This window comes from Coffea arabica, chromosome 1c (assembly GCF_036785885.1).
Source record: "Coffea arabica cultivar ET-39 chromosome 1c, Coffea Arabica ET-39 HiFi, whole genome shotgun sequence".
NCBI lineage: Eukaryota > Viridiplantae > Streptophyta > Magnoliopsida > Gentianales > Rubiaceae > Coffea > Coffea arabica.
In genome coordinates this window covers 53,700,288-53,712,608 of record NC_092310.1, presented here as the reverse complement: position 1 = coordinate 53,712,608, position 12,321 = coordinate 53,700,288, and the positions used below count along the sequence as shown (strand labels likewise).

The 12,321-nt window shown below is 37.0% G+C and overlaps 1 protein-coding gene across 2 annotated transcripts; it reads right to left on the bottom strand.

Annotated features, from left to right (window-relative positions):
* Window positions 1-1,117: 1,117 nt before the first annotated feature.
* On the bottom strand, window positions 1,118-7,862 carry LOC113723300 (beta-amyrin synthase 2). 2 transcript variants are annotated; one of them, XM_027246466.2, is made up of 19 exons: window positions 7,611-7,862; window positions 7,194-7,502; window positions 5,335-5,520; window positions 5,154-5,243; window positions 4,837-5,034; window positions 4,621-4,705; window positions 4,016-4,182; window positions 3,716-3,904; window positions 3,487-3,600; window positions 3,200-3,319; window positions 2,975-3,097; window positions 2,772-2,870; window positions 2,567-2,623; window positions 2,428-2,474; window positions 2,200-2,343; window positions 1,939-2,116; window positions 1,771-1,851; window positions 1,601-1,684; window positions 1,118-1,424 (listed from the first exon to the last, which is right to left on the bottom strand). In XM_027246466.2, the coding sequence occupies exons 2-19, from the start codon at window positions 7,392-7,394 to the stop codon at window positions 1,308-1,310; spliced, it is 2,280 nt and encodes a 759-aa protein (XP_027102267.1). In that variant the 5' UTR covers window positions 7,395-7,502; window positions 7,611-7,862; the 3' UTR covers window positions 1,118-1,307. The 2 variants fall into 2 exon arrangements, with proteins under 2 accessions (XP_027102267.1, XP_027102268.1); XM_027246467.2 differs by having other exon boundaries at window positions 7,194-7,439.
* Window positions 7,863-12,321: the final 4,459 nt, after the last annotated feature.

Sequence of the window (12,321 nt, the reverse complement as noted above, 5' to 3'; positions counted from 1 at the left end):
TATATATACCCTCTTCCTGTTTTCGATTAAAGTGTTATCGTTAAATTTTTTTTTTTGTTAATTTTATGGTGTTTTTTGTGCTCAAAATTGGCAGCAAATTAGAAGGAATAAAATTTAGAGTGGCTTAGCAATCGAAGGATCACTGGATGAAAGTTTCCGCCAAGTTGTGCCAAAAAAATTTTTTTAAAAAATATATATGGTATTTTATGGTATTTTTTAAAAAATTTTTTATGGTATTTTTAAAAAAAATTTATTTCACAATATATATATATATATATATATATATTTGGTCGATACAGGGTATCTTGGAATCACCCAAACTAATCCCTGCGGCTGAGCAGAGCTCGCCTCTTAGGATGCTTAGCGCATTAATTCGGGGAGAGTCGAACCGTGATAGATGCCTAATGTATTATTTCAATATGCTATCTAATGAAGCAAAAAAGAAAAAAGAAAAGAAAGGGAGTGGTTTACTTAGGTCCTGTTTGGCACTTGAGTTTTTTACCAAGTTTGTCTGTTACAAAATTTTTAAAAACTTTAGTTATAGTAACGTCAAAAAGCTTCTTAAAGTTCTTAAGCTATACATTTCAAAATATTCAAAAATTTATACATTTCAAAAAAATTTTAAAAAACTTCTACAGTAAGTTACAGTAAAATTTTAGACAAACATCCAAAAAACTTACTTGCCAAACGGGACTTTAGTTTCGAATGTAAGATACTGATACATGCACTAGTTTTGTTGATTGAACAACAGAATCATCCAACTCTCTCTATCTCTTTTTTTTTTTTTTTCTTGTAGATTTCTTATTTTTTGGTATAATCCACAGGTCCTGTTTGCAGATACAAAGCTGCTATGCACAATCACGGTCCTCAAATTGCAAAGTAGCTGCCGTACCTTTTTGTTATGTTCCCTCTATTCAGCAAAATACCACTTCAATTTAATCATTTGACTGGACATATATATATATATATATATATATATATATAAATTTATGAGACGCCCTTTATTCAGATCAACAACCGGTTCGTTCTAATCTCAAACCTATACAGCTTTGAGCCCTCATAAAGCTCGAGGGTCAGGAGGCCCATTTTCTTTAAACTGCAGGTTCTGTAGGCCCAATTAAGTCTAACAAGATAATACTGCACAATTCTATTGACAAGGTTGATATAAGTAAATGAAGATTATTTCTCATACATCAAGAGCCAACTTATGAACAAATTTATTCAGCAACCGGTTTTTCTGGGAACACATCTTTGCCCCGAATACAGAATAGGAATAGCAATATACAATATTATGATTTGAACAGATCTCAATTGGTTGGCAATTGAACCCTTTTCCTGTATTCTGCTAAAGCCCACAATGGATATATATTCCTGTATGCTGCATAGTGTAACATGCAGTTCTTCATGAAAACTCCAGTGATTTCCTGCAAAGATAAAGTAACATGAACAATAAATAAGTACTCCTCTGCAATTTGCTCATATATCTATCCATAGTATCCTCCGTTCTGGATGTGTTTCTTTTCCTTCTTGTACTTAAATGTCTGAGGCATATCTACGTATGAACGTGGAATGGAAACTTTGTAGTGCTTTCCAGCCTTACCTGCTGTGGGAAATCTCCATTTTCCATCTGAGAATTGATCAATAGCTTTGCTGCACGGTGGAGCGGCCTAGGGTCTCTACCCGCCTGTCAAAATGAAATATAACAGGTTATTATGGAAAGACGACCCTGGTATTTATTGAAACTGCATCTAACTTTAACAAGAAACCTACTTGTCCAGAATGAATTAGCCCCATCATTGCCCAGGCTGTGTGCACCAAATTTGATTGTTCTCCCTCGAGAGGAACGTATTTCTGTTTATGAGAAAATATGGTTAAAAGACTTGCCACTTTGCGATTTTCTCATTATTTGCATCATGCTATCAGTTTCATATGCATTACCTTTTCAGGGCAGGACCGATAGCTTTCTCCCCAGCCACCATCATTCCTCTGAGATTTCAGGAGAAATTCAACTGCTTTGCGAACAGCTTGGCAATTGTCATATGTCTTCCCTGCTGCTGCAAGTCCTCCAAGAGCAAACCAGGTTCCGTATGTGAAGCACACGCCCCAATTTCCATACCTGTAAATGATTATTGTGTTAGATGATTGAAATTACGGGAAGCTACATTACCCACAGTTTAGTAGCCTGAAAGAGGATTATACCATGAACCATCAGGCATCTGAACATCTTCAAGATATTTAGAAGCATTGGTAATGAAGCTTTCTATCTCTTTCTTGCGATGTCCAGGGTATAGTTTTTTGAACAGAATAAGAGCATGGATTGCTGATGAAGTGCACTCAACGTACCTGCACTCGTTATCATGGATCCTGAATGAGCAAAACTAAGGATGCAGAGTTTGCAGGGAGAAAAAGGGGGCAGAGAAATCTTACTCATGCTCAACAACAATGTCGGCGAAGAATTCAGTTGGATTGAGTAGCTGCGAAGACAAACACAGAAAAAGAAATCAATTTACTCCTAAAATTTCAAATTTAAACCACTGTTCTGTTCTTCTTGTTATTGAGAAGCTACCTCTAGCCATTTTTGCGCCCCTGCAGGCTCCCATGCTGATAAACCACCATTTTTACTCTGTAATTGTGCAATACAAAATTGAGTCATTGACAGCAAAGAATCAACTAATAAAATCAGCAACAGAAAAATGACACGCTTCAGTTTTAGTATATGAGAAAGCAAGCAGATGGGTTTACGGGGAAGTAGGAAAGAGCAATATGTTTACCTGTAAGTAGAGCAATATATTGACCGCATCATAGAGTCTTTCTGGCTCCAGTTTTTCACCAACAATTTCAGGAGGCATTGTAGAGAACAGGAGACAACACTGATAATTCAAGTAAGAGTCAAGACCGTTTGATGAGAATCTGGAGTAACTGTATTTCATTTAATGGTTCGAACTGCAAAGAGGCTTTTGGTTGAGCTAAATACCTTTAATCCTTCAGCTGTACAATCAGAAACTTGCCAGCCATGATCTTGGTCTGAAAAGGTCCATGATCCCTTAGAGATATGGCGGTGCATGCTTCTAAAGTCACCGGAAGGATTATCCGTCACCTATAACAAGTCAAGGGTCACATGAATAACTAAATTTAATGTCTTAACAGCAGAATGCAAATAAACTGTAAGTAACGCCAGAATCTTATTAAAAATTGAAACCTGAGACTTCTTGACGAAATCATGTCCTTTTCGAAGAGTTTCTTCTATTTCTTCAGTTAGATCACTAGCAAGAAGTGCTTGAAGGGCAAAGGCAGTATCCCACTCTTGGCTGCCAAAACTCTGCGTTTCAGTGCAACAGAGATGCTCAGCAAGTGAAATGGTTAATGCTGGAAGAACCAAAGTGATTATAACATTGATTCCAAGCAAAACATGGCATGCATCAGCACCAACAGGATACCTATACAATATCCAGTGGATAATTCAAATCAAAATGCATTCTTGCTAACCTGCATCTTCATTCCATCTTCAGCCACCCATATGTAGTCAGGAATCCTAGCAAGATGTTTTTTGAAGTAATCCCCATTTGGGTCCTCAACCCAACATGCAAGCATGCATAAAACCTAGAAAGTTTAATTATGTATCAGCATATTGTACCAATCATTAACCTGAAACTGAAAGGCCAGACAGTGTCGTGATAATATGGGAGCTATCTCCTTCTAATGTTTGCCGCCTCACCTTCTCAACACATCCAATTGTGATGTACCGACTGTTCTCATCTTCATAATGTATGTGTTTCATGGTAGTCTGCAAAGCCCTCTCTCTCAGCTTATTAAAAGGCCAATGAGTCAGAAGAGGCTCAGCACAAATGTAGAGACTGTCCCATATCAAATCTTGGATCAGGGGATGAGGGTAATAGAGGTCCTCCTGCACAAACAGGTTTCAGGGATTAGTTGTAAATTAAAATGGAAGCATTGACAGAAGATTTAAAGTAAGGGAAGAGGACAAAACAATTGACCGCTGCTCTCATAGTTATACCTTTGCACAAACATGTCGTACTTTTCTCCAATCAATTTGATCATATGGTTCGGCATACAACTCTTCTCTCAGCTGTAAAATTAGGGGTGTAATTGGCCCTACGAATCTTTTTCCATATAAATATGACATTGGCATGTAAACCATTCGGCAGTAACACCACATTTTTGCTGCACTCGAGAGAAAACATGTACAAAATGAATGAGTAGTGAAAGAATACAGAGTAGAAGTGGTTTTAGGAAGAGTAGCAGCAAAAGATAATTGAAAATTGAACGAGCTGAATGTAAACTATACAGTTATCATGTTTCTGGAATTGTTCATGTTGTTCAAGTTCGACTTAATCTGACAATTTGACACGTTTCTTTCTAGTATAGGTTCCTAGAGCAAGTTGCCAGCAAGGCTGGATGAATCTCCTACCAACCGTGCAACTCCGAGTTTAATGTTCACTTTTTTTTTCTTGATGACATGTTTGATCAAGTAGAACTGTAGTAGTACACAAACATAAAAGCCATTTTTCAGAAAAGTAGAGCTCCTGATTCCCCCGTCCAGCCCCTAACAAAACAAAACCAAGAAGAAGAAGAAAAAGAAACCATCAAGAATTCACTAACCTGGATGCATAGGAAGAAAAGATGGAAGAATCCAAAATTCAGGGGGCATTGGGTTGGTCCCAGACCAGTCAAATAATCCAAGAATCTAGGGCCAATAAAACAGTTCAGAAGAACTTTTTAGTGTCAAAGTAAATGACAAAATTCTTTTGGTGAAAATATAGAATAAAAAAAAACTTCTTGGTGATTCAGTATGATCATTGATCATGTAGCTCATACCGCAAGCCAAGTCTTTCCCCAAGAAGGCATTGCTGTGGCGCTACCATGGTCAAGGATCCATTTCCTAGCTCTAGAACAGGCATTGTTCAGACCACCATCAGGTCCTTCACCAAGAATCCGCATGCATATGTAACTTAGAGCTGTGCAGAACATTGTGCTGTGACCCTCAATATGCAATCCCCAGCCACCATCTTCATTCTGCATTTTTAGTTATTAATCGAACCAAAAATTGGCTGAAAGATAGTTTACTAAATTAATTTTTATGCTTCATCAGCCCAAAAGAAAAAAAGAGAGGGGGGGGGGGGGAAGCTATGTACCTGATGACAATAAATGTACCGGAGAATTTCTTTCTGGTGCTCTGCTGGGAAAATTGAGTTAAGATGGCCCGTTATATACAAGCACATGACCTACATTTTGCATTCAAGTAAAAAATGTTAGAAAACTGAGAAATTCTTTTAATTGGGATTTTGAACATTGCTTTGATGCAGAGAGGCTCACCAGAGGTGGAAGAAAGAACAAAGGGCCAGCATTCTCCGCGGGCCAATGGCCATCACTAGCCTGCAGGGCGGAGAAGAAGTGAACAGCCCTGCGTAAAGCGACAGTGGCAACCTCGTGGGTAATTTCTTGGCCATCTTCTACTTTCACTTGTGGTATGCTCTGCTTAAAATTCTTCTCTCGTAAAAACTGCCATTAATTAGAGGAGATTAATCACCAAGAAATGCCAATTAGACGGAGATAAACAAAATTCCACGTCTAGATTATGATGATAGCTTCTTTACTTGTAATCAATAGTTGGCTTAGCAACACATAAGGTCAGAGTGAAAAGCAGTACGGTCAATTCTCTCTTTGATATTCATAGACGACAAAAGCAGTACATCCCATTTGAAAGCACCTACTGCACTTGGTTTTCAAACATAAATGGGAATTGGAAGTACATCTCAAAATTAATTCACACATGGATAGTGAATAGATGGTCCATGGCCATTTTCTGAAAGTATCAGCCAACATAATTATTTCCTGCTTGACGATTGTAACCTTGCTTTGTCGATTTCAATCTTTAACTGATGTCGTATTTTGACTATTGCTGTTGGATATTCGCTCGGAACTTTACCAGTCAAAGCCAACTCAAATAAATGTGGATACTAAGCTTGGTAGTGGGCTAAGTCAAGCTCAAAATGTTTACTTTTTTGTTTTGTGAAGAAACATGGAATTGATCAAATTCATACTATGTCAGCATTCATAATAACCTTTTACTGAATCATGAATAGACATGGATGTAATGGTACTTATATCAGTACATATTATATGCAGGCAAGAAGGAAATCACATCGTTCTTTAAGCTGTAATACTATCTGAGATACTGCATCATTGCATGCAAATGCAATATAGTGGGCTGGTAGTTAGCTTTTTTTTTTTTTTTTGGTCAATACAGGGTATCCGGGTCAATCCTTACGGGGCCCGACTAATTCCCTGCGGCCCGAGAGAAGAGGTCCCACTCCACACCGAGCGAACAAGTCAGAAAGGTCGCCATATCCTAAGGAGGGGGAGCGGACCGCTCGAACTATTCCGTGGGACAGAAGACCAGCCACGTAAGATGGCAAGTTCTCCAGCATCACCAAAGAGAGTGATGACTACTGGACCAAATGACCAGTGACGGGCTGGTAGTTAGCAGTTAAGACTATTATTACAACATAATCTAATAATATTAATTTCTACGACAATCTGTTGAACAAAAATTCATTCCACAAAGTCGGCTTTTGGCAAGTTTGAGTTAGGGTGGTCTTGAACGGAGGAAATTTGAGCCCAAATTTTGATCCACTACAAAACTCTAAATAAATATAGACAAACTCGAAGAGATATAAATAGAACAATTAAAAACATGCATACTTTGCAATTTAAAGGAGATTCTTAATCTTAAAAAGGAACAAAGTAAAATTACATGCGTATACATGCGCACATTAATGACAAATATGGCCGGGCCAAGAAAGGGCCGAGCTTTGTAAGGCCCGAGCTCAGCCCTAATTGACAGCCCTAGCGGCTAGCGCACGTAGCATATTTTACAACTTGGCAACTGCCAAAGCCTAAAAGTTAAAACTTGGAAGCTCGCGGGTTTGTTGTATAGCTCTCTCTTTTTCTTTCAAGTAGTATTAATTAAAGATTACTTGTTTATTTCTTGATTTCTTTTCTTCGCCAAGCTCTTTTTATTTATAGCTAGCTCGTGGGTTTGTAGCCTTCGGCCTTCAGTAAAGAACAAAAAGCAGAATATTAAAAATGTGGAATAGTGGATTTTCTTAGGGGAGTAAAAAAAAAACCTAGGACGAAATAGAATTAATGTTGTTGAGAAGTGAGATAGAAACCTGCATGCGCCAGAGAAGATCAGCGCTGGGCTTAACTTGGTAGCGATTGTTCCAAAACTGAACGCGTGCATTCTCAACTTCTTCCCTTTCTTCAGGGCTTCCCCCGTTTGGGTCAAATTCCCATATCTGCCGGCCAACGAAGTTATTGGTGCTATACAAATAAGGGCTGTTATCACCTTCTGCGACCTTTAGTCTCCACATCTTCTTCTTCTTCTAACAATAAGTACCAGGACTATCTATAGAACACTGCAGAAAATCCACAAGCTGTCCAAATCAGTTCGCTAGCTTATCAATTTGCCCCAAATGGTCCTTAGGAAAAAAAAAATCATGCAAGTTTAGACATCTCTTTGGCGTGTACGTACGAGCGTGAAAGAAAGCATGCAGTATATACTAGAAAAGCAAGTTCAAGAAACCTACCTCTCGGACTGTAGGTATAAGGCAATAAAGCTAATTAATACAGAAGAGAAGAGAAGAGAAGAGAAACACAGAGATTTTTTGCTCTTTCCTTTTTTGGTTGGGTTGTGGGGAAGGGATTGACCACGGGGTTTATTTGGGTTGTTGGAGAAGCACTTTTCTTGCGGAGACAAGAAATGCAAACTCCTCAACTGACGAGTGAGGATATTTGGTCTGGACGGAATGGTTTTGTTTTGAGTTGTTAGGGTAGTGATGCAGAGTTTGGCCTGGCAATTTATAAGACTGCTAGGCAATTGAGGGGGGGCTGGCGGAACTCCACTGATCACTAAAGATACTGCTTAATGGCATTTTTAGCGTGGAAATTGAGTGCTGATTTGTTGGTCTTTTATCAGCAACTTAGGAGAGGCCACTAGGAGTCAAAATATGTTTGTCTTGCATTTCTTAATTAGGACAACAATGGGCATTTTTTTTTATCCTTTTTATTTAATTATATTCTAATATTATTTGAATTTTTTGCTTGTCTTGGGAACACTGGAAGCCGTATGGTATCAAAATGATTCGAAATCTCAACTTTCCCAGGCATAGAAGTGAGTAAAAAGAAGAATTTTTTTTTTTTTTTTGGCGAGTACTACTACCATCCTAATTAGTTGGCATTCTTCTAAACGTCTATTAATTTGTTCCCGATTCTGGCTGTAACTCCAACAACTTATCTATTTGTACTTCGTGACTCAATACAGACACGCCAAGGTATGTACCTATCATCTATATTCGCTTTGGTAAATCAACTTGCCTGATAAATGAATTAAAGATAGGGTAACTAATAGATTGGAATTTGTTATCAAATTAGTGAATAATGAGTGTGACTGCCCTAATGGATACATTAAAACGTGCATCTCCGTATAAGATGCATTATATTAGTATTTTTATGTATCTTTTCAAACTTTGCTATATGAAACTACTAAGTTCATGTGTTTAAACGGCGAAATTCATGTATATGTATTAATATTGGTACCTGTACTTTTAGTCTTGTATCACCGATAAATAGAACGTTTGGAAAACTCATTTCTAACTTTGATCATTTGAACACACAGTTGAATGGAAGAAATAATGCCAACGGATCTTCTGTTCCACACGCTATATCATTCTCCGTTCCACTTTTTATTATATTGCTATTTCTCCTATATAAATAGCATGTTTTAGTTCTTTAAGATCTAATAACTATTAATTGAATAATATAAAAAATTTAACAAACTCAAAAAATCAAAATTCATAAAAAATGAGATTTTTTATGAATTTTCTGCTATATTTTTTAATTTTCTACTATATATATTGCTTTTTTGAAGCTATTGTATTTATTTTTTATTCAATTAATAGTTATTGAATTTTAAGGAAAATAAAAAAGAACTAAAACATGATATTTATATAAGAGAAATAGCAATATAATAAAAAGTGGGATAAAGAATGGCATAGGGTGTGGAACAGACGATCCGTTTCGAGAAATAATCTCTTTCACTGATCTTCTTGTCCCTATTTTATATATTATCCACCTTTATTAGTTTCATAACAAAATTATTGCGTTGACTTATCAAGCTAAGTTCATAAAGACTTATTAGAAGGTCCTTTAAGTTGGGTTTGAATTTATGAGCATGCCAACTGCATTAAGCTAATTATTTTTTTCATAAAGCATTTAGAATTAAACATGTTTAGGCACATAAATATAACCCAGTTCTACTTTCTATGTTGTGATAGATATACCACACCCTCAAATTTTGTGTCAGAATTGATGACCAAAAGAGTGAATTAAAGCTAATGAAAGTGGTACTTTACCAAAGAAGTTCAGAAAGCTAATGAAATATGATTAAATGGATACACAGCCGAAACGTAGAGTATCCCATACAGAGATATTTGGGGAATAAGTTCAAATCATCAATCATGTACTCAACTAAAGTCAACATATAGTACTTTCCACCAAATAGAAGAAAAAAATAGAGAAGGAGGAGGAGAAAAGTGAACAGTAGTGAGCATACTTTGACTTCAACATTTACGTGCGAGTTTGTGGTCTAATTGAGCAGCTTGATGGGTAATTTGATAGGTGGGTAAATCCCGTACGCCCTTATATCAGTTGACGCTGTTCATCTTGTTCAGATTCTCACGATTGCCAAAGTTGATTCCCAGCGGCCACCAAAAACTTGTTAATTTGTTTAGTACAGTATTTATTTGGCAGGCTGAGTGGCGTCTGAACTTGAGTGCGTCTCTCAACTATCCAACTTCCTTGCCCCGGACCATACGCAGTCAACTGTGCACTTTCGCTGATTATGATTATTATCCTCTCTTATATTTTTTAATTAATTTTATTTTAAAAAAAAAAAATCTAACACTTGAAGTATGTTTTAATGAGTATTCAGTAAACACCTTTTACATAAACCTATGGTCAATAGTTTATAATTGAGTTTTTTTTTTTTTGTTTTAAGCATGAATGAGAAGTCTCGAATTAAAAACTTTCGACTCGTACACTCTTCCTATGCCACTTGACTCATCTTCCTGCATAATTAAAAAAATTTTTAGTGTAAGCGTGAGATTTTGAATTCAAAACCTCTCATTTATACTTCCCTTTTTTTTGTACCATCCAATCCATCGCTCTCCTCTCCTCCCATAATTAATTAATGTTGATGCCTCTGATAGGACAACAACTTAACGCGAATCTCCAATTAATTCGATACGTTGATGCGAAGGCTTTTCTTACATACAGCTGATAAGTGCCTTTTCCTCTGGAGTGTAAATTTATGCATGATTCCTGTGTTATGCCTAGTTGTATCGTTGAGCTTCGATGGGATCAATCTTCTGAGTAAAACACAAAATTCGACGGACCAAAGACGATCGTCTTTCACGATTTTCAGCACAGTAAGAAGGGACCACGATAAGCATCCAGATTGTGGAGGTTCCTAAACATTTTCCTTTAAAAATTCCTTTTTTCATACTCAGCTGGTAAGCACAAGCCCGATGTAGATACGTGAGTCAACACTCCCGGGCAGGCGCCTAGCTGCATGACAGGTTGTCAGCCTGCGCAATAATAAAACCTGCTCAAACTAAAGTTAATTTCTGTAGATAGCGGTGAGCAGGGTCGAATCCACAGAGACTGGGAGTAATTGTTTTTTTTTAAGTTCACAGTGACAAGGGGGATGTTTTTATGCAGAAAGTGACAATCAAATAAATGCGAATAAAATCTAAGAAACTACTAAAAATTAAATAACAAATTACTAAAATCAAATGAGTGATAATTAAGGATCTAGCCAAGGAATAACTTCAGCAATGGTTCATCTAATTGATCATCGATAAGCAAAGGCAATTCCAATTATTTACTAATAAATAGGTTATAACTGCCAAACAAGCGATGACAGTCAACCCCTCCTTACTGTGTCGATGATTAAGGTACGCCCGTTAATCACTGCTCTAATTGAGAAATAATTCTAGGTACGCCCGTAGAATTTAATTCCCCAATTGCCTTATGTATTAGAGGAGCCCTATTCTAATCAAATAACGCACTACCAGGGTTATTTTAGATTAGCCCGCGTATTCCCCTGACACAAGTCTAATTATGCCAGTTGCCACTATTTTAGAGCAATTAAACAATTACGGATTTAATGCCCTAATTGACAATAGATTATCCAATCAACTAATTATCTGGATCCAAGACAATCAATTAATTAAATAACCATAAGCATAGCAACCAAGAAATATGCGGATACCAATAAATGAAAAGAAAAGATTAAATTAAAACGATCTCACAATTTTTAGGCGAACCAGAGCCTTCGTTGCTCCTTGACTAGAGTGGTGTAATTAGTTCATATTTGATGAACTAAATCCACGGGAAATTGAAAAGGGAACAGCGGCCATTATCTGCGTTTCAGGAAGTTGCAATTCGTCGAATAGTAAGAACGCAAATGAAAGTTGCAAGCTACAATTGAGTCTATTTATTATTCCCAGCATCCGTATGGCAAAACCATACCAGCGGTACAAGGAGGAAAAGTCAAAGCTAAAAGAAAAAGTTGCTTCCTCCTCACTTGCGTGGAGAAAAGCCAAAGGAAAACTAACAAGAAAAGTCCAAGGCTAAGAATTGCTAATGCCTGCCATTCGTACGTTTCTCAAGCCAAAAAGTAAATTCAAGGGAAAAGTCAAAAGCAAGACTAAACTAAAAGATGAGAAATCAAAAACTAAGCTATTGCTCCTATTCTAATGGCTACTGTGCGGCTTCCGCCGCCCAGCCGAGAGAGGAAAAAGAAGACTTTGGCCTCCTCCTTTTAATGCTGTCTGCGGGCCAATTACCAAGAAGGGTTGTGGTTTGATATTCCAAAAATGTCCCTAGATGCCTGCTACTTGAACTCTTTCTTGATAATTGTCAAATTGGCCTTGATTGTGATATTTTTGTTCTACTCCCTGAAATAAATATAAATTACGAAAAATGAGTAGAATCTAATAATTAATTCACATCAAGTCAGGTAATAGGGGAAATTAATAATAAAATAAATAACAAAATTGCAACCTATCAATTCCCCCCACACCTAAACCATGCTTGTCCTCAAGCATAAGAACAGTAAACAGATACCGAAATTCGATAGTTGCAACTGCTCTATCCAACACATTGCCAAGATACCAAGAAAAATAATAATCAAGCATCAATGTTCAAGTCCAAGAAATATCACTTCGGTTAGTTTCT

Excerpts from the sequence above, each read along its gene's own strand:
- LOC113723300 (XM_027246466.2), bottom strand. The coding sequence starts at position 7,394 with ATGTGGAGACTAAAGGTCGCAGAAGGTGATAACAGCCCTTATTTGTAT. Across the intron at positions 1,685-1,770 it reads GGCTAATTCATTCTGGACAA|GCGGGTAGAGACCCTAGGCC; the intron begins GTAGGTTTCTTG and ends TCATTTTGACAG. Across the intron at positions 1,425-1,600 it reads ATGGAGATTTCCCACAGCAG|GAAATCACTGGAGTTTTCAT; the intron begins GTAAGGCTGGAA and ends TTATCTTTGCAG.